Below are 23,446 nucleotides of genomic sequence, written 5' to 3' on the forward strand. Positions count from 1 at the left end.
AAAATATCCTTTGAGCATGCTTTCCCTTTATGATGTGCCAGTGTTAGACCAGATTGGTATCATGGAGACTGATTAAAACTCACTTTGATCTACCAATAGTTGTTGACTACAGCAGTTATAATACAAGTGACTGTATTGACATTATTTTTTACTTGTTAATCAGTGCACTGTGTAATGTTGTAAACCAGTCCTATTATGTGCCATCAGTCTGATTTGTTACAGCAATTAAATCACTTAGAAAACATTGAAAAAAGCCACTAAAACACAAACAAGGATATTAAACAGTAACAGATCATTGAAGAAGACTTTAGAAGCTCAATTTTACTTATTGTACCCCTAATATATAAAATTAGTAGTATGGGAGTTTGCAGAGAAACAACTTGTCATTAGTACAGTACAAACACTTTTTTGTAGATAACCAAGGACCATGTGAACATACATTGTTTTTCATTGTACAAGCTGGCAGTAAAATGAACACTGGACTTGTATCACATTTTCTCAACTGCAAATTACATTATATTCAGTGTGATTTTATCAATGATAAACCTAGTGTTGTTTTTGCCCCAGTTTTCCATTAAGAAAAGTTTGAATAAAGAGGTGAAAAAAAGCTGCACAAAAGTTGTAAAAAGAGTTAACATCTTAAAACTCTGGCAACACCATCTATAAGTTTACCTCTCTTCAGTTTCCTGCTTTTAATGTAGAAAACTCAACTCTGAAAAATTAGATTGACATCTTTTACACTCCAACCAAGGCTGTTTCATCTTTGCACCTTTTATCTCTACAGCCCTCTCCCGTATTAAAACTTTTTCAGTAATCTCTCCCTACCCATGGAATGCTACTGTATTGTAGTAAATATTCATCAAGCATCTTCACATTCCACAGTCAAAGCCCAACAGTAAGCTCTTTGGGGAAGTGTCTCCTTTAGCCTTATGTTGTCTTTTACCTGTTGCACTTACTCCCATTGTTTGTAATGTGCATTATTTACCTCCTATTGTAATGTTGTTAAGCGCTGCATACATGGTTGGCCCTCTATAAATAAAATTATACATAGATACATACAAAGAGAAAAGTGAATCACAGCACACCCCATCTGAAAGGTGAATTGCATTACTATCGATGTGCAGTCCTACGCATACCTTATGTGTTTCCAGCAATGTTATTCAGTAGAGTATCTCTGTGTTTGTGCTTTAACCCCTTTAGTGCCAAAGGGTCCTGCCAGCTCCATGGCCAAGGCTCCACCAGCACTGTCATATCACCTGATCGCTTATCTGTGGATTCACCCCTTCAGTGTATTCCATGATCCATGTATTCGATGATCAGCAATCCTGTGGCCGACAACTCTAAAAAAATTAGCAAAAGACCATCATGTAAAGTGTATGACTTAAGGGTCTTAAGGGCCTTTAGGATGGTATACTTTCTATGACATAGGGCATTGAAGGGATTAATGCACTTTTCACTTTGCATTTAAGTTTTGTAAAATTATGTTTTAATTTGAAAGAGTGAAAAAACAGGTAGCGCTAATTCCTGAAGTTACTATTATATGGTATAGGTGACCAGCTGGCTGCCTGCAATATAACATTGACCCCAGGTCAGGTGATAGATAGTTAAAACAATTTATATCTGTGGTGCTCGGCTTATACAGAATAATTATACTGTACATTTGATAAGGATATATACAACCAGAAATGATGATGCTGGCAGATCCAATATGATATTGCAAGTGTGGATGATCAAACATGAAACGAAAAATAAAAATACATAGTATAATACTGTAAAACACTTTTGACAAACAAAGAAAACAAATTCTGAGAACAACAGGTGACTATAATGATTAAAAAACACACATTTAATATGACACAATGAATCAATACAATTAATAAACACAATAAAAAATAAAAATGAATGTGGGTCCCACGTGTACAATCCTGCTATGTCGAGAGTACCCGCTTACCAGAAGATGGTAGGATGTAGGCAGTGGATAATCAGAGAGTATCCCCTCTCCTGTGGCTACTCCATGCGCTCCTCACCGACATTGGCGCCCTGTTGTTGCAATTCACGGCTAGGGTATGGGACGGCAGCCCCGCTCACGCTGTCAATCGCCTGTAGCAGATTCCTTTGGCGAAAAAAAGTGTTTTACAGTATTACACTATGTATTTTTATTTTTCGTTTCATGTTTGATCATCCACACGTGGAGTATCATATTGGATCTGCCAGCATCATCATTTCTGTTCTATATATCCTTTACAAATGTATAATTATTCTGTATAAGCCGATCGCCACAGATATAAATTGTTTTCACTAATTTGAAAGAGAACAACAGTTTCTGGTTAGGCTGCAGAATTGTAACATTTTTGGCTCCCTTATATCTGCTTGTAAATTAAAGTTCGTAGGATGGAAATCTGACTTTTCACACACTCCCTGCTGCAAAAGTAGAACGAAGTCAGATGATGCTTTAATTAAAGCTCTCTTGTTTGCTTTTTGCAATCATGCAAAATATTAATAATTCCTCCCCAAAAACATCCAATATGTATCAATTGATTTATTAACCCTTTGCTGCCATTATGATGTACATGCCTGGAACATAACATGGATCGGCACACCAGGGGTTCTTATGACATAGGGTGTCATAGCATTCAGCATGTTTGCAACAGGAACATAAGTGGATGGGGTTTCACTTCTGTTTGAGTCATCACGGGCCTACTCATGAACATGTGTTCGCTACTTCAAGCTATCATATTGTTGCAATCCCAGAATTTCGGTGGCATTCAATTGCCACCAGACTTCCAGCACCAAAAATGTTTCAACATTTTAACCTCATACATCTTACCTTATTTGCAAGGGACTGTATACAGTACATACAAATGTTTTATAAATTCTACATGAGTATAGATATACATGCATATCATCATCTTCAGTTCTTGTACGAATTTAAGTCGAAATATACAAAATCAATATGAGATGGTATGTCTCCGTTTTGCATTGTATATCACTGTTGGTTTTTATGTAGACCTATAACATTGTGGCAGCATACTTAGACACTATAGGGCCTACACTAGTAGCCTTCATAACCCACTTATCGAGGCTTTTTAGCTATCGGCCAAAAATGCCTACATCGATTCAGTAAGCCTCGATAAGTGGGCTGAATCGACAATTTTTTCTGCCGTCAACAACAAATCACCAAGTGAGTGGCGATAAGCCACTTATCGCCAGTTTTGAAACTCATGCTATTCTGGTAGTTATCAAGGCTTATTGAGGCTCCAGAATGGTGATTACCTCCCAAAATCCTCTCGCCAAAAAAAGTTGGCATGAAGCTGCCAAGAAGCTTCAGAGGTGGCGGCGAGAGAGGGACTTAGAAAATAAATGCATTTTTCCTGCATCAGATTGATGCCGGGGGTCTCCGGAGCTGATACACATTAATACCAGCACCGGAGGCCCCCAGCATGAATCAGATGCATGAAAAATGTATTTACAGGGAACTTCATTACCATAGCGGCTACCCACAAAGGCAATGAAAGGGTATCTACCAGTGCCTGGTTTATTGTGGGTAGCAGAGGTGGATGAAGGTGGTATTTGGCCCCTGGTGGGTGTTTAGACCTTGCAGGGGGTTGCGGATGGAGTTAACCCCATCCTGCTACCACCTAGTAGGCCTAAACATCCATCCTTGGGGCTACTAACCCCTTAACCCAATCCCTCTACCACCAAGAAAAAAAAATTAATGACATACCCTACTACCCACCTCCTCTACCCCCAACAACCCCACCCCCAACACATACAGTACAGTAATGGGCAAAATAACTATTATCTTTCGATTCAACATTTTTAAACAAGTTCAGAACTGCGGTAGTATCCTTAATATACGATGGTAATGTACAAACATATTTTTGTAAAAAGAAATCTAGACCAAGATTTATATTCCGCAAAGCAAGAAGTTTAAAAAACGATTTGGCACCCAGTGATATTGGGATTAGCCATGAACATGAACAAGGAAATATATGGCTACCACAGAAACCAGAGGGTAATTGCATTTGTGGAAAATGCAAAGCATGTTCTTTATTGAACTTAGAAAGAAAAACCTTTAGTTCATCTGTAACTAAAGAGATATTTACTATCGATGATTGCATCTCCTGTAAAACAACTCACGTGATTTATCTTTTGGAATGTCCGTGTAGAAAGCAATATATTGGTCGGACAAAACAGGAACTTAAAACTAGAATTCTTGAGCACGCTATTAACATTAGAAAAGGTTATGACAAACATAGCGTTTCTCATCATTTTAACATTCACCATAATAGTGACCCAACACAATTAAACTATAAAGGTATCCAGATAATATCCCCTGGTAGAAGAGGTGGAGATATAGTAGAATTAAAGCTCTTTCAAAGCAAGAAAGCTTTTGGATATACAGTATAAAATTAGAACTTTGACACCTCTCGGTATGAATGAAGAAATAGATATATGGTCTCTTTATTAATCACCATCTCAATTTTTACTAACTTTTTACTTTTTGTATTGAATTATCATATATATTTTTTATTCCAATTGTAATTTTTTTCTAGACAAAATTATATTTTGATATGTGTTTTTATAATTGCACATTTTTAAATAAGTATGTTTATGGTATTTGATCTAGCCATCTGTTCTCTGACAGATGTCTCTTTGATATACATATATATATATATATATATATATATATATATATATATATATATATATATATATATATATTGTCCTTTTATATAATTCTATATTATGTGGTATTTATCATTTCTTTTAGAATTTGTTATAATAATTTTTCAGACTTGTTGTTATTTTTCAGCATTTTTATGTGAATATCCATAGAGTTTATTGTTTCATGATATTTGTGCTTTAACTAATATGTTATAACATTAGATGTTTTTATTATAATATATATTTTTGTTGTTTTAAATTGCCTTTTATGATAAAATGTATAACATTGAAATTATGTTGTGATTATTAAAATGTTCACGGTGTTGTGCATATTGTAATTATAAGTTGGTTTGTAGCTCTTGTGTGCCTCGTTGGTGACTGGTTGCACACTCACCCTGTGCGACCAATGGCGCGAGCGCGTGGGGTTTATAAACTACCATTATTGTGTGAACTAAACATTTCGTGATGAAGTAGAGTCCATCTATGAAATGTGTGGGATTCCTGTACATTTTAGTCAAAATCTGACTTATTAGCAACTCCAATTCACCACTATTCAACTCTGTGTCAGTGAAACCTCAGCTTACCTTACTCATATTGATTGGTTCCTCATTGAGTGATGAGTTCAGTGCCGTCAGCGGCTGCAGCTTGGAGACACAGGAGGTTCATTCGGCTTTTCTATCAGCTATTGTCACGCTGTGCTCACCACAAACGAGGTGGGACCACGGTGTTGAGGTGGGAAAGGATAAAACGCCACTCGCAGCCACGAGGGCTCGTCTTGAGTGTAGAATGGTATGGATGTCCAGGCCAGGGCAGGAGAGGTACGGATAGTCAAAGGTACTGTTAGCCAAGTTCGGGGTTAGTGAGAGGGATGTAGTCATATTACCGTAAGCCAAGGTCGGGTGCGGAGAGAGCGGAGTAGTCGTATTGCCGTAAGCCAAGGTCAGATGCCAGAGGTTCGGAGTAGTCGAGGAGGAAGCAGGTTCGGTACACAAGGATGGGACTGCAAAACAAGACAGGACTAGGGAGGCAGAGAGTGATGAGAAAAGCAACAGGTTCTATGCTCAGCCGAAGTGCCATTGGCATAGCTGAGCATATGTAGGTGAGAGGGCCCAATGGCATAACAGCAAGATGGAGGTGTGTGAATGAGTCAGGCTGTGATAGGAGACAGGTCCAGGTGAGCTCCCAGGGGTGGAGCTAGGGAGGGCAGAGTAGTATCCATGTGCCTGATTGCGCTTGTGCCGTCCGGAACATTGTGCTTTTAAGAGGCTGGCGTGTGTTCCCGTATGTGTGGACGCACCTCCGTGTGAGTGGCCGGGTGTGCGCCCAGAGCCGGCACTATTTAGGGGTTGCCTGTGTGCGCATGCGCTTGCTAGTGTGGCGGCGATCGGGCGGCATGGAGGGAGGCTAACGTGCGCGGCGCTGGAGGACCCGCGGTGGTGCCGGTGAGTGGGGAGCACACCGATGGCGGCGTGACTCCCCGGGTGTTACAGTACCCCCCCTTCAGGGGCGACTTCCGGGCATCCATGAAATGGCTTGGAGGGATTCCTTTGATGGAATACTTGAATGAGGCGGGGGGCGTGGAGGTGCCGATTGGGAACCCAGGAGCATTCTTCTGGTCCGAATCCCTTCCAGTGAACCCGGTATTGTACTCCTCCTCTGGAGGACCTAGAGTCCAAGATGGACTTAACTTCGTATTCCTGCTGTCCCTATACAAGAATGGGAGGAGGTGGTGTGGTGATGTCAGGAAAACGAGGACTCAGGAATGCAGGTTTGAGCAGAGAGACGTGGAAGACTGAGGGGATTTTCATTGAGGAAGGGAGACGCAGACGGTAGGCTACTGGGTTGATCTTTTGTACCATGGGATATGGACCAAGGAATCTGGGTGCCAACGTGGGCGTGGCCACTTTAAAACGTATGTTTTTTGAGGATAGCCATACCCTGTCTCCTGGAGAGAATACCTGGACCTGGCACCCTGGAGTTTCTGCTTCCTAGCCGCATTCCTCAGGTTCTCCTGGATCCTTTTCTAAAATTTTGTAGAAGAACGATATGATTATCTACTGCTGGTACTCCAGAGGGTTTGGAGGCAGAGGTGGAACCCATAATTTATAAAAAAGGGAGACTCCGGAGTAGAATTATTACGTAAACAATTGAGAGCAAACTCGGCCCACGGCAGAAGGTCCACCCAGTTGTCCTGTGTATCGGCTATGAATCAGCGAAGGTATTGCCCCAAAGTTTGATTAGCTCTCTCCGTCTGCCCATTGCTTTGTGGGTAGTATCCCGAAGAGAACCGTAATGAAATGCCCAACCTTTGGGAAAAGGCACGCCAAAATTTTGAAATAAATTGTGAGCCCCTGTAAGAGACGATGGTTAGTGGTACCCCGTGGAGACGGAATATTTCTTGAACGAAGACATCTGCAAGCCTGGAAGAATTTGGAAAACCCCTCAAAGGGACAAAATGAATCTGCTTGGAAAAGCGGTTGACAATGACGAGGATGGTATTCATTCCCCTGGAGGTTGGGAGATCTACTATAAAATCCATCGACAAGTGATTCCAAGGCTGATTTGGGATTGGCAGAGGATGAAGAAGACCCGCTGGTTTGTCCCGAGGTACCTTGTTGCAAGCACAAGTGCCACATGCCTCGACAAATTCCTCCACATCCTTCAACATCCCTGGCCACCAGAAGGTTCGTTGAATGAGATCATTGGTTCTCTGCTTTCCAGGGTGACCTGCAAGTTTGGAGGAGTGGCACCACTCAAGGACCTTTTTCCGATATCGAGGTGCGGTGAAGAGATGCCCCTCCAGAACCTTGAGGCCAGTAGGAACCTGTGACTGACCAGAACGGATATTGTCCATGACATCAAAAGAATTTGCCGATAGAACAAATTTGGATGGGATAATTGTCTCTAATCGCTCCTCCGACCTATCTTCTGCCATGTATTGCCGAGACAGTGCATCTGCCTTCAGGTTTTGGAACCCAGGATGAAGGAAATTATATAATTGAACCGGGAGAAGAATAGTGCCCAGCGGGCCTGATGGGAGCCCAGACGACGTGCCCCTTCCAAGTAGAGGAGGTTCTTATGGTCAGTAAGAATAGTTATGGGATTCTCTGTGCCTTCTAAGAGATGCCTCCATTCCTGTAATGCCAACATGATAGCTAAGAGCTCTCTGTTCCCCACAACAGAGTTCCGTTCCGAGGAAGAACATTTTTTCGAGAAGAAAGCACACGGATGTAACCTTGCTAATGGTGAACTCCTTTGAGACAAAATGGCGCCGGCACCGACACCTGAGGCGTCTACCTCCAGGGTAAATGGAAGCTTAGGATCTGGGTGGACAAGGATAGGAGCGGTCATGAAGGCTTTCTTAAGGATGTCAAAAGCTTGGGTGGCGGTCCCAGACCATGATGAGGGATCTGCACCTTTCTTGGTTAATGCCGTGATGGGAGCAACGGTAGTGGAAAAATTTAGAATGAAACGACGATAATAATTAGTGAAGCCCAGAAAGCGCTGTACGGCCTTGAGGGTAGTCGGACGAGGCCAGTCAAGATTAGCTTGGAGTTTTGCTGGGTCCATAGTGAAACCGGAATCAGAGATAATGTATCCCAAAAATGCCACTGATGTTTGGTGGAATTGACACTTCTGCAGTTTTGCAAACAGGCGGTTCTCCCAGAGGCGTAACAGTACCTGATGGACATGGCTAACGTGTTCTTGTGCAGACTTCGAAAAGATCAAGATATCATCCAAGTAGACAATGAGGAATTTGTTAAGGATGTCGCGGAATATCTCGTTGACGAAATCCTGAAAGACTGCAGTTGGATTGCACATCCGAATGGCATGACCAGATATTCATAATGGCCATCGTGGCTGTTAAATGCAGTCTTCCACTCGTCTCCCTCGCATATCCTTACCAAGTTGTACTTCCTGGTAAAATATTTTATAAATAAATAATAAATAAATAAATAAGTTGTAGGCGCCCCGTAAGTCTAATTTAGAAAAAATGGTTGCGCCTTGAAGGCGGTTGAAGAGCTCGGTAATCAAAGGTAAGGGGTAACGATTCTTCCGCATGATCTTGTTCAGACCTCGATAGTCAATGCAAAGGCGAAGTGAATCGTCCGAGAAGGCCTGGTTGATAAAGTTGCCTCTGGAACCGGAGTCCACGAATGCCAGTGCTTTGGTGTGAACCCCCTCTCCAGACAGCGTCACTGGCAGCAGGATCCTGGTGGGAAGGGCATCCTTGATGATGGGGGAGGGAGACAGTGTTCCCAATGAGACTCCCCAGGATCTCATTGGGATTTGGCGTTTCCCGGCTTGTGGGGACACTGGAGCACCAAATGACCGGAATTGCCACAATATATACAGAGATCCGCACTGCGCCGGCGTTGTTTCTCTGCAGAGGACAGCTTATTCCCTCCTAATTGCATGGGTTCAGGGACGTCCAAAGAAGAGGATGATGGGGGAACGAAAGGAGGCATGGGAGACCTCGAAACCCATTGACGGTGGCGAGAATGCTCTGTCTTCCGCTCCTGTAGATGCTGGTCCACCCGGACACACAGGGCAATTAGTTCCTCTAAGTCAGTAGGACATTCCTGCACCGCAAGCTCATCCTTTAGGGACTCAGATGGCCCTGCCATAATGCCGAAGATAAAGCCTCATTATTCCACCCTGTTTCAGCCGCAATGGTGCGGAACTCCACAGCATACCTGGTGACTGGACAATCTCCCTGGGTGATGTGGAAGAGGGAGGAGGCTGCCGTCATCTGCCGTCCGGGCATATCAAAGAACCTCCGGAACTCCCGAGCAAAGAAATCGATGTCCTGTGTGATGGGGGACTGTTGTTCCCAAATGGGGAAGGCCCAGGCCAGCGCCTAGTCAGTGAGGAGAGCAACGATATAAGCGACCCTGGACCTTGAGGAGACAAAATGAGATGGTGAGAGCTCAAATTGAATAAAGCATTGGTTAAGGAAGGCCCTACATCCTAGTGGGTCCCCAGCGTAGCGGTTGGGGGTCGGAATTCGGGGTTCCACTGTAGACAGAGGGTTTTGTGAATACTGGTGCCGAAGGAGCAGAGGCCGTTGGCAAGGGTTCTGGCGTGGAAGCCCGGGCTTGGACAGTAAGGGAGTGAAGACTCTGCTGAAGCAGATCCATCCGCCTATCGTTTTGCTCCAGATAAGTTTCAAGCCTGGCGAAGAGATTGGTATGCGAGGTCAAGGATCGCTCCACCTCAGCAGGGTCCATGTTTGTGGGGCTGAGCATAATGTCAAGCTGTGCTCACCACAAATGAGGTGGGACCACGGTGCTGAGGTGGGAAAGGATATAACGCCACCCACAGCCACGAGGGCTCATCTTGTGTGTAGAATGGTCTGGATGTCCGGACCGGGGTAGGAGAGGTACTGTTAGCCAAGTTCGGTGTGATTCCCCGGGTGTTACAGCTATACAAGATGTTGAGCCATCTTTCCTGACTGGCAGCAGACTCTTCTGTTATATAACAAGTCATTGTTTCACAATATATAGATATATAGATATACACAAGAAAAACAGGGACTGCGCTTTGAGTGAAAGTGAGCAACACAGATGAACAAATGAAAAAATAATATATAAAAAAATGAAAAAAAAACGACACCATGAATAAGCCGTATAAAAATGAAAAATTTATAATAAAATAGATGTCAAAATATAACATTATTTGTTAACCTTGAATTGATTAAAATACGATGATACTTAAGTCTCCAATTATATGTAGGTGTTGATGACCTTTTACATTAATAAAATGAACCAATATATGAGTACAAAAATCAGTATATATAAAACTCGGATAGGACTCAAAAAAATACAACAATAAGTATCTATATATAATGTATATCCACACACTATTAGACTATAATACACAAATATACTATCTAAGATGGATAAAGTGTGGTAATATATTGGGAAGTTACTTATGAGTCCTTGGAATAAAATGTCCAATGTGTATATGAGGTGGAGGAATAGGAGATAGAACTCCTATGCAATGCTCACAGGGAACGTCCATGTATCAATACAAACAGTAATATTTTTCCATATACACACAGCTTTGTAGTCGTATCAGTAATCCTTTGTCACTAATAACCCTTAGGGCCACTCTTTGTGGACTCACACTAACCTCTGTAGGAGGTATATTTTGTATGGGTGTCATAGGCCATGGGTACAGTGAAAAAAGGAAAAAAAGAACTCACAAGTCTCTGGAGATCCAGGTGTTGTGGGGCGTGTTCCTACCGAGGTGGTTTGCTATGCAGAAGATTCTTGGATGGTGGTGCAGCTGCCTTGGAAAAAATTTGTGGGACCAAACTTGCAAGAAACTGGGTACAACAAATTTTAATGGCACTTAAAAACAGCAACAAACAAACTCTGATGCGTTTCAGCCGCAACTGGCCTTTGTCAAAGAGTATAGTATACACACAACACATAAGATTTAAATACCCACAATTCCCGCCTCCTGTGATGACGGATCGGCGCTCTCTGCCTATGTGAGTCAAGCCACCCCTCTAACAGGGACGCTAAGTAATAACAGCACTAAACACAGCTGGTATCTCTTAAACAGGCAGGCATCACACGGAGGCACAAAAGCTCCAGCCCCCTTATGACGTGACGGCTGAGCCATCAATGAAAAGCTCTTGGTCTGATTACAATTGAGCTTAACTATTAGCCTGCTGAAAACGATAGTACAAAAAACAGGGGCAGGAAACAAAAGGGTACTATGTACACATACAGTATAGTGGAAACTAGATAACTAAATACCTTCCACATTGTACATAATTAAAAAAACAGGATTCCAAGCAAAAACGAGCACCCCTGAACCCCCTTAGCTATTTAGGAAGAACTGTGTGACAATAAAACTCACTCCAACCATGAAGTGATCCGAAAAATTTAAAACAAAAATGCTGAATATTGGATCATCACAATACATAACGACTAAGAATAACTGGCAAAATTAATTATATAATAAATTGAAGTCTTATACTGTATACTGTTATTCATGTGTCCTTGTATATAATAAAAAACACTTATTTATTGTATATGGACAAAGCACAATAATGAACAGATAACTATACCAATCATCTATAACTTATCATGATTAAAAAATATATACCTAGCCATTGGATAATGATCATATAACCTTATATACCCAAAGATTATACATGTCCAGCATATCCAACCAAGTGGAAATCTATGAATTATGAATGAGCGGGGAGGGGGCGGAAGGGAAGGGGGGGGAAAGGAAAAGGGGGGGAGGGGAGGAGGGGGGGAAGGCAAGAATGGACAGCGGAAGGGGGGAGGGGGGGAAAAGGGGAGGGAGGGGAAGGGGGAAGGGGGGAATGGGGGGGGGATGGAAGGGAGGGGGGGGAAAGGAAAGAAAGGAAAAAATTGATTAATGTAAATAATGTTGAAGTTCCCAGTCAACATTGATGCCCACTGGGGCCAGAGTGTCCAGAGAGAACATCCAGAACATCTCTCTCTTATTCAAAGCATTTAGTCTATCTCCCCCACGTATGTTGGCTTCTCCATGTTCAATTGCCATAAATTTAAAGTTATCGATACCACCATGGGGACATTCTACAAAATGTTTGGAGACTGGATGTTTTAAATCTTTATTCCTAATACAGTAAATCTCACATGTTCCATCATGCGCTGTTTAAGGGGCCTGATGGTGCGACCTACATAACCTTTACTGCATTTACACCAAATGTAATAAATTACAAATTGCGTATTGCAATTGATGAATGTCTTTATAACATGTGGTTTTCTTAATTTTTTTACTACAAGTGATTTTGAGGGATGAGCAAATTTACATATCTTGCATACCCCACATTTGAAAAAGCCTGTTGTTGTTTTTAGCGTAGAAATGGCTTTGGATGAAAAAAGGCTGGGGGAAAGATGATTGACTAATGTCTTAGCCTTCTTAAAAACTATCTTTGGACCTTTTTTAACAAAGGGAAAGAGGTCAGCATCCAAACGCAAAACATCCCAATGTTTACGAATGATGTCCTTCACTTGTTGGGCCTGGTTTCTAAATCTAGTCACAAAGTAGGGTGTTAAACCCTCTTCCTTATATTTGGTTCCACCGGTCATTTTCTTAGATTTGCCTAATTTACTACCACAGGAAGCAATGAGATCATCGCGTTTTAAACTTAATGAATGTTGATAAGCGTCCTTTATGGTAGCTCCATCATATCCCCTCTCCATAAATCTTTGTTTTAAATTATCAGAGTGATGTCTGAATGTCTCGTCTGTGGAGCAAAGCCTCCTTAACCTAAGGAATTGACCTTTAGGTATACCTTTTATCAAGGACTTGGGATGACTGCTGTCTGACCTAAGGAAAGAGTTCCGTGAATTGTCTTTCCTGTATACCTCCATTTGTATGGTACAGGAAAGATCAATATAAAGGTGTATATATAAATAATTAATCTGAGTTTCGTGACTATCAAACGTGAAATTTAAATTAAAATTATTATTATTCAATATATCGATGAATGAAACTAATGTGTCATTACCCCCGTCCCAAATCAGGATGAGGTCATCGATATATCTTTTGTTGAAAATAATATGATTACAAAGTGAATTATTGGTGCCATAAATGTGCGTGCTCTCCCATAAACCCATAAATAAATTTGCATACGATGGGGCAAAAGAAGTCCCCATTGCAGTTCCCCATGCCTGAAGAAAAAAGTGTGTGTCAAACATAAAATAATTGTGCGTTAATAAAAACATGATTGAATCTAATAAAAATATATTTTGTGCTCAAGATTAATTTGATTTGTGTAAATAATGGTGGACAGCAGCCATCCCCTGGTCATGGTCAATGTCCCAGGATTTCTGGATGATGCTGCCCCAATTTTATTGGTTCTTGAGTCTTGGTGGTCCTCAGGCCCTTAGGCCTGAGGTGGGCTAGCTCACCCGTGCCATGGGAGAGTCTGACAGCCCATGCTCCCTCCTTGGAAGGCAGAGCAAGACTAATCTTACTTTGCAACACCCACTGGTTAGCTTCAGGAAGGGGTGGGCTCATGGACTGTACCCATCACTGATAGGCTTACACAGGCCATGAGTCACCCCCTTACTTCCATCACTTACAAGTGGGCAGAAAGGGGGGTCGATGGACCATAGATTAACCCATGAACGTCCCGAACTTACTAGGGACGTACATCACAGATACACTGTGGGGGTAAGAGATGTATTATGGGATATACAATGTTACATATGTATATACAAGGCTCGACAAATGCACTCGCTCACTCGCCCGGGGCTAGTGTATTTTAGCAACAGGTGAGACAGCTCTCCTCTTCTATCTCTGCTGCAGTCGGAGCTCTGGGTCCCAATTTCCCAGAAGTGGAGACACTGACTACATCCAGATCACAGTTCTATGTCCTACTGCACATGCTCACACTACGGGAATCATGGGAGTTGTAGTTTTTATAGACCATTACCGGTTAGGTGTCACATACTGTGTAAATTAGAAACAAGAGAGTAAAATTTCCCAGAAACTGTGCTAGGGAAAGATAGATTTTTCTGCATGTAAATGTGTAAAGCCCCCTACTCCCCACACTAAGCCCCCCCAGGTCCCCACACAGAGTACCCTTGCTCCCCACACAGAGCACCCCCCCTGCTCTTTGAATCTTGTTATTAGTTCTTATTAGGAATTTATGCCATATAAAAATATGGTGTCTTCTTTTGTCTGGCGAGTAACATTTTTATAAGCTATCGAGACACACACACATACCTCGCTAAAGGTCGTGCCACAACATTTCAATGGGGGTTAAGTCCAGACTTTTATTAAGGCATTCTAAAACACAGAATGCCTTCTTCTGCTGCCATTCTTTTGTAGATCTGTGTGTATGTTTAGGATCATTGTCTTGCTGCATGACCCACTTTCAGTTCAGCTTCAGCTCACAGACAGATGGCCTGACATTCTCTTCTAGAATCTTCTTATGCAATGTAGAATTCATGGTTGTTTCAATGATGGCCATCCAGGTCCTGAGGCAGCAAAGCTGCTCCAAACCATCACACTCCCACTACTATGCTTGATAGTTGGGATGAGGTTCTTCTGTTCGATTACAGTGCTTGGTTTTCGCCAAGCAAAAACATTTCTCATTAAGGCCAAAAAGTTTTACCTTTGACTAGTCTGTCCAGAGAACATTGTTCCAGAATTCTTGTGGATCATCTATGTGCTGTTTGGTAAACTTCAGATGGGAAGCAATGTTCATTTTAGAGAGCAATGGCTTCCTCCTTGCTATCCTTTTATGAACACCATTCTTGTTCAGTCTTTTTCTGATAGTTGAGTAATGAACAATCAAATTAGCCAAGTCTGCAGATCCTTGAATGTTACTCTGGTTTTTTTTTTTGGACTTCCTTGATGATTCGATGATTTGTTCGTAGAGAGATTTTGGTAGGACAACAGCTCCTGGGTAGAGTGACTGTGGTCTTTAACTTTCTCAATTTGTAGACAGTTTGACAGTGGATTGGTGGAGCCCCAAATCCTGAGGAATGGTTTTGCAACCATTTCTAGACTGTTGAGCATCAATAACTGATTTTCTGAGGTCCTCAAAGATTTATTTTGATTGTGGCATGATGTGTTTCCACATACAGTACCTGTATGGTGAAGACCAAATTCACAAAGTTTCTGATCTTTATATAGGCTGGGTCCCCCTAAACTCACCCCTAATGATCCACCTAATTATCTAAAAACACCTGATTCTAATTATCCCCATTAATTTATCTGATGAAACAAAAGTTTCACTTACTTTTGCACATACCCTGACTCTTAATTTCGCATTGTTTGTCGAATTAATACAACATTTTGATTCAATAAACATGGAATTGGTTATATTGGTTATATAAACCCTATTGGATATTTAAGAAATGACTGGTTTTCATTCAAGAAGGCTATCATGGAAAAACTATGGCATTTTCATAATTATATTTGGGGTTCACAAACTTTTTTGTGTGTATGTTTGTGTGTGTGTGTGTGTATGTGTGTGTGTGTATATATATATACATATATATAAATATATATTTACATATAAATATATTTATATATACACATATACATGTGTATGTGTGTATATATATGTATATACACATATATACATATGTTTATCTGTGAATATACATATTCTATACACATATATACATATGTGTATGTGTGTATATACATATACACATATGTGTATATATACAAAATATACATGTGTGCATGTGTGTATATATACACGTGTGTATACACAAATATATGTCTATATATACACATATATACACACATGTACATATCAAAAATTATAAATAACCTCTATAGAGAAAAGTATTTTATTTTTGAATGGAGTGTAGTTTAAAAAAAAAAGTAGCTTTAAACCCCAGCTGGGGTGCCTACAGGCACCCAATACGGAGGTCTATATCTCCAGAAGCAGGGGTTCCCCAGAGTTGAAATTAATTCCTTCAATACAGTATATTAAAAAAAAAAAAAAAACGGGTCACTGTAAGAGCTACTCAGGGAAACATAGCTTCTCTCTGGGACTGTGATGAAAAAAAATATTTGGACACAATTCCACTTACTACTTGTTGTTTAATCTATATGTACTGTAGTTAATTTTGTTATTAGTTTGAGGGTTAGAATTTACATTCGTCATGTATTTGGGGAACACCTCCTAATCAATATAAAAATGTCAATAGTTCATAACAGTTCCTTTTTTTTCTCCCTTGTTCAAAATTCCTTCAGCAAAAAAAAAATGACATGAATTTAAAACAAACAATTTTTTGGCTAATTTTGTCAAATTAAATTCTGTCTGTATTAAGACCATGCAAAATGCAATTACTGTATTTTACATACTAATCACTGACATCAAAACCTTATATTAAACTTCTACATTAAAGCTGAAAATTTGATAAACCTCCTTAAACATTGTGATATATTATTCTACAGTATGTTGTAAGACTAGCAGTTTGGGCATGTTTAGTCACAGATATTTATTGTATGTAAAGTTGATAGACAGAAAAATATGATTAGGTTTATTAAAAAGCCAGCAACTGTGATTTATTTTGGAAGCATGGATGTGGTTATTTACCAAAGCAAAGAGGGAGCACTTTTCAGAAGACAAGGCTTATTATTTATTTATAAAATGTGTTACCAGGAAGTAATACATTGAGAGTTACCTCTGGTATTCAAGTATGTCAAGTTTGGGCATAGAGTTATGATGACAAGTAATACATGGTTACAAATACATAGTTACGTAAGTGAACAGGTTATAAAATATATACAAGACGTTGTATGCACAGCTAAAGATACTATATATTATAGGCATATGTAACAGTCACAGACCAGATTAAAATGTGAAACAGCTTTAGTTTTGAAAGAATTTAGGGGCTTATGCAGAGAGGATCGTGATGTACTGGGAAAACGGCAATAAAATAGCAAAAGAATTGGCATAAATTATGGCCGTATGCTGAAAGCGCCTTTACCTTGTTTTAGCAGATGTTAGTCAAATTTCCAAGTTTTTCTGGCGACCTGGAACACGCCATATTATAGGGCAGAATGGCGCGTTCCAGCGCTTCGGTCCTTCTGGAATCGCACGCTATAATAGTATGGCGAGTTCCAGGTTCTCGCCACCTGTTTGGCGACTTTTACTCTGCTGAAAACTTTTCAGCCGGTTTTTAAAAAACGAGCCATTTTCTCCCGAGTTAAAGGTTTTCTGGAGAGTTTTTTGGCCAGAAAATGGCGCAATTCCCTTTTAGATCCTCTCTGCATAAGCCCCTTAGGCTGGTGGCGGCTTTGAGAGTTTCCGATAGATTGTTCCCATTTTGGGGTGCACCGTAAGAGGAGGAGCATCCGGATACTTTGCTGAACCTTGGGACAATGACCAGTCTTTTGCAGTCAAATCTCAGATGATAAGTGCTACATGTGGTAGGGGTGAGGATCTTGTTCAGATAAACGGGTAGCTTACCCAGAAAATATTTGAAGGCAAGACATAAAAGCTAAACTTTGCACATAGACTCAAGTGATGACCAATCTAGTTCTTTGAGCATTTCGCAGTGATGTGTGTTGTAGTGGCATTTGAGAACAAAATGACATATTGAATTGTAGAGGGTATCAAGTTTGCTAAGGTGGGTTTGGGGTGCCGAGTCGTATATGTCCCCATATTCGATAATTGGCATTAGCATTAGATACGCTTACTGCATCGATAGTGAACAAGCTAATCTACTTCATTATTGGCTACACTACACTGTATTTGGTTTAATTCCACATTCTAAGATAGCAATCATATCGTCCCTTGCCTCCTCTTGTTAATCAGTAGTTTAGAATGACAAATACTGCCCCACTGTTTGTTTTCCATTTCTTTCTTGGAGGCTACAATTCACCAAGTGGTGACAGCAGGAAGTCTTCTGGAGTACTGTATGATATTCACTTAACCTATGGAAAATACCTTCATACAATTAAAATAATTATTTCCAGTGTTTCTAAAATATTTGCCCTGTCATATAGTCCATCTAAAAAGTTTCAGAAAGTGATATAGCAAATTTACAGTATGCAAATGAACAGTTTTTGCTATATTTTTCCTAAAATTAACATTGGTCAGACTTTCTAAAATTTCCGCCAGTTTCACCAGAATTTAAAGAAATTGACATGATAAAAAGGACTACGTGACCGTACACATTGATATTTAGTGCTTGAGTTTGTTTTGCGAAAATTATGTATTTTTGCTACATTTTTTTTCATGAGAAAAAGGACAAATTGTGCCTTATTCCCAAAGCTTTCTCACAGCTCTACTAATCCCAACTGATAAAATTGCTTGTCAATATAGCTTTACAAAATTAAAGTAATATGCAGTACTGTACTGTATGTTGACTTTGACGTTTTCTCCTAGCACAAATGTGAGTTTAACTATTAGTTACAGTACACAAATTCTCCCTTTCATTCCAACATATTCTGATTTAGGATCAATATTTACGTTTCTGCTTTAACAAATACATACTGTACCAATTTGGACGTGTTATTTTTTGTATAAAAACGATAATAACACATTAATGTTTTCTTTTTTATTTGTTTGCAGGAGACAAGTGCAAAACAACAGAATACAACAAGATGAAGAATATATTACTGGACAGACAGAACCAGAAATATGTGAGAATCGAATATGAAAAGGACAGTGAAGACAAAATGGTTCTAAAAAAGTTATTGGTGGATCAGATTTTCAAATATTTTGATGCTGATAGCAATGGACTTGTGGATAGTAATGAATTATCTCAGGTAAATGCTTGATTTATTACATCGGTGTTGAGTTTTACCATAGGAATTTTAACTAAAAGACACGTAAAAAACATATTTAGACATACAGTATTTAGGTACTATGCTTACTAGAATAAAGATCTACATACTGTACAATATCTTCCGATTCAAGACACATTTTAGACAAGGGAAAGTGCTATTAAGTGTGGGTGCATGTGTGAATATAAAGGAAGTTTGAAGAGTTGTGGGCAGTGTGGGTCAATGCGAATAATGAACCAAACTATATTAACTTATGCATTCAACATGTAATTTATATTAACCTGTAGGTTTTATGAAAAGTAGAAATGGGCAAACCTGTCTGGATCTGATCCATGGATTATTTTACCTACTGTAAATCCGATCTGCACACCACAATCCATCTGCGGATTGGGTACTAAAAAATCCATCTGTCAAAGGATCCAATATTCTCAGATGGGAGGAGAAGGACTTCTGTTTTAGTAGTGTCACCAGTTGTATATATCCCCTCAAACATCCCTCCTAATAAATTAGGGAGATATGCCTGTGCTGAAAAAGAAGCACACCTGAGGTACCCTGTGAAATATGCTAATTGATATGCAAAATATATTTAAATGAGCCACATCCCACTGCAATGGCATACATGTTTCTTACCTCCCCCTCCAAGTTTTTAAATTAATCAAAATATTGAAAAAAAAGATTAATTATGCTCAAACAGATGTTTATACATTATATCAATGAGCAAATGTGATGATATAGCATAAACATGTTTAAGGGTCTTATTATACAGTATATCAGCTGAAGCAGCCAATTGCATCATTTTAGGCCAAAAGTCTCCATAGAAGTCAATGGGGAATTTCAGCCAATAAATGGCCCAATTGCCCACTTCTGCAGATATAGAATAATCAGTTTAGTGTTTTAACAAATGCACTGATTCTAAAAAGTGTGTTTGATTTTCACTGAAGTAAAATAATGTACAAGCCTTTCTATACACTTAACAAAGACGTACAAATAAATGCCAGTGGCTATAAATTAATTCATTAAATGACAGGGAAAACATGATGTGGACACATTAAACTTGCACTTCTTAGCAAATAATGCATATACTGTAAATCTGTTATTTAATATTATTTGCAAAGTCGTTTAGTCCAAATAAAAAGAAAAAACCACTGTAGATCCTATTTACTAAACCACTATATATTCCATAAGACCCCTTCCAGCACTGCATTATGGCAGAAGATTGCTAAATATGGACTTATACGTTTACCCAAGTAAACAAGTTATTTTTAGCATAGTGTCCCAAGCTACAGATTGCAGAAGATTTCTCAGGATAGAATAACAGTTGTGACATGAGTTTGCATGTAAAATTTTATGTGTTAACATTGTATGATACATGTCACATATACTGTACCACTACTCATGTTCATGTGTTTGTGAAAGGAGTTAATAACAGCCAGCTATCCAGCGGGCTCACTTAACTTCCCGCAGGGCACTAAATATGAGCAATACCTCCCCCAAAACTATCATACTACAACTTAATTACACAGCCACCACCAGGGATAATTTAAGGTCTTACTCTATTTACTAGAAAACAATGTAATTCACAATAAAACCCAATGTAGCAAAATGTGTCAAAAAATGCAGTTAATTTCTTCAAAAAGGTACTAGGTTCAATTAGAGCCCAAAGACTTATTACATTTTAATGTTTGACCATTTTTATTTACAAATTTCAAAAAATTCTAAAAAATATTTTGCCAAAAAGTACATATTTGTACTTGGTTCGGAAATATATCATACATATCTACCCCTAAGTATGTTTTTTTTAAATGAAACTAAAACCAATTATTTTAAATTATAGCTATTGTTATGCTTGTTATAGTGTGCTTCACACAGGATTCAGAACTGTAAAAAGCTTACTCTGTTTTAATCCATAATTAGAGCAGGTACCATCATAGGGGCCTATTCAGGTAGCTTTGATAACTACTGTAAGTCATCAAGCTTTTTGAGCACTTCCCAACGATTTGGAAAGTTTGCTGTTCAGGAAGCTTTGATAACCTGCCAAACTTGTTCAGGAAGGGCATCTCCCCGGGCGATAGCACTCCTGCTCAAACACCAAGTGGGAGCTACTCATCCGGGATGCATAACCACCCTACCGGAGCAAATAACACCAACCGCGCTACTTATTGATTGGCACAGTGTTAAACCATGGCCATAATTTGACTACTGTATGGTTTGCCTTTATAGCAATGAATGGGCAATCTACCAATAAAAAACGTTACATTTCATTCAAAATACCGGGAGATTTAAACGCATAGGAGATACCGGCACACCATACCAGAACCTGTAACTTGGGAAGCAGGTTCAGTGCGGTTCAGCTCCGGAGACCCCCAGCTACAGTACACAGTTATTAAAATGTAAATAAAAACACTGTGATCGTCTGTAAGAGCTGTGCAGGGAGATGCAACTCTCTCTGTGCAGCTCTTACAGACTGTGGCCAGAACTTTGAGAGAGGCTGAGATACCATCGCTACTGTCCCGTACAGTATTGGCATTTTCCAACCTCACTGTTTGTGACTTGTGGTAATGCGTTCAGATTTTTACTGAATACCGTGATAACACAAATGACAAACCGTATGATGGGAACATGCCAAACCATTCGAGATTGCAGCAAAGTTATCGAAGCTACACCAATTTTTAAACGTTAGATGTATACATTTTGGGAATGATTAACTTCTACTTTATTTTTACCTGAATAGTATCTGACCGCTAGATTAATTTCCTGCAGAAAAAGTATACATTTTAGGAGAAAAATACTTTGGTAGAATTATGCCAAATATTATGTATGTATTTTCAACAAATTATAAATATTTCCCAACCAACATAGGAAAAAAATGCTACCATAACATATACTGGTGCAGCCACGAGTATCCGAACAATTGCCTGGGAAAATCTGGGGCAATACCCCAGTAATGCTGCAACATTTCTGTGACATGTCTGCAGATAGACTAATGGCCCATTGGATTAACACAGCGGGGTCCCTGGCAGTCCCATTCAAACTGATTGACACTGCCAGGGACCCCCGCTGTGTTAATCAGATGGCCATTAGTCTGTTTGCAGAAATGTCACAGAAATGTTGCAGTGTTACTGGGAGATTGCCCCACATTATCAAAGGCAAGTGTTTGGATACTCGTTGCTGCATCTGCAGCAGAAAAAGTTGCCAGGAAACAGAAGATGGAGATTATAAATATACAATTCAGTAATGTGTTAAAGCTATTAAATATCAATATCATTAATTCATTTCAACGGCCAAAATGTGGTAAGCTCTGCCATAACCTTTCAGTATCTCCTAGTCGTAGCAAAGGCATTTGGTATATACAGTATTAATTTAATACAGTACAGTTTGTTTTAATTTAATAATTTATAAATCCCAATTCACTACACCATTTTTAAAAAAAATAAACCAGCAATTTTGAAAAACTGGAAGATTAGGAACTATGTATTTTGCGTACTTTATACACACCAATGTACTCTTAATTTTTCTGTTGGTCTCACTACTGTACATCCCTATAATATTGTAAGCTCTTTGGGAAAGGGATATCTTTCTTCCAAATGTTGCATTTATGTATTTATGCAGGTATCCCATCTGCAGTAGTATATTCCCTTTATTGTAATTGTGTTTTAATGTATGTAAACATTATGAAGCTCTGCATATCTGGTTGGCCCTAAAAAAAAGTATAGCTATTCATACACTATATATAATATACAAAAAGGTAAATCATCATGTATAGTATCTTGTCTTCGGTTTCTTTTTTCACATAAACATATACAACAATTTAAGTATATACAACTAAACAAAATGTAAGAGTATACTCTAAGGGCAGCAACTTTTCAGCTTTAACTGTTTTTTTATTATCCTTGTGGGAGGATATTGTCATCAAATCACCATTTTCCTTTCAGATTTGTGTTGCTTCTGTTTCTGTTTTAAAGAAGTGTTGACAATGTATTATCTTCTATCGCTTTTTATGTTCCTCAGGGTATTAAGAAACTCATCCACTAAACTTCTATCAGATTACAATATTACCTCCTGTATTCCCCTTTTTCCATATGGTGCTTTATTTTAAGAGATATTGTAGTTGTTTCCTTGACTATTACCTGGTCTGCTGTTGCTTCAGCAACTCTAGGGTATGTTTTTACAGTGTAGATCATGTTATTTACCTTGAATGATAAGCTATATTTCACATTAAGTTCTTCATCCTTATATGCTTCTATACAATAAAAGTTTTTTTATGACAAACTTGTTAAATCACACACAAAATCTAAAGTGATTTTCAAAATAGTTAGAAAGGAGAAGTTACCACCGTTTCTTTTTTTTATTTCCAAGATCTGAATTTGGAGATGTGAGGACGATATATAACATACAGTATAATTGTATACATTCTTACCAAAGCACTCAAATTTTCTACTAATTTTTCTATTGGTCTCCCTACAGTAGAGATGGACAAATCCACCCAAATCTGTTT

General features: G+C 39.3%; 1 protein-coding gene across 3 annotated transcripts in view; it reads left to right on the plus strand.

The window, feature by feature from the left end:
• Nucleotides 1–23,446, plus strand: part of FSTL5 (follistatin like 5) — an 816,421-nt gene that overhangs the window by 414,946 nt on the left and 378,029 nt on the right. For all 3 annotated transcript variants that reach the window (XM_075612304.1, XM_075612322.1, XM_075612313.1), the window contains one exon: nucleotides 18,737–18,933. In XM_075612304.1, coding sequence (XP_075468419.1) covers nucleotides 18,737–18,933 — 197 coding nt within the window. The remainder of the gene's footprint in view (nucleotides 1–18,736; nucleotides 18,934–23,446) is intronic.

This window comes from Ascaphus truei, chromosome 1 (assembly GCF_040206685.1).
Source record: "Ascaphus truei isolate aAscTru1 chromosome 1, aAscTru1.hap1, whole genome shotgun sequence".
Taxonomy (NCBI): Eukaryota; Metazoa; Chordata; class Amphibia; order Anura; family Ascaphidae; genus Ascaphus; species Ascaphus truei.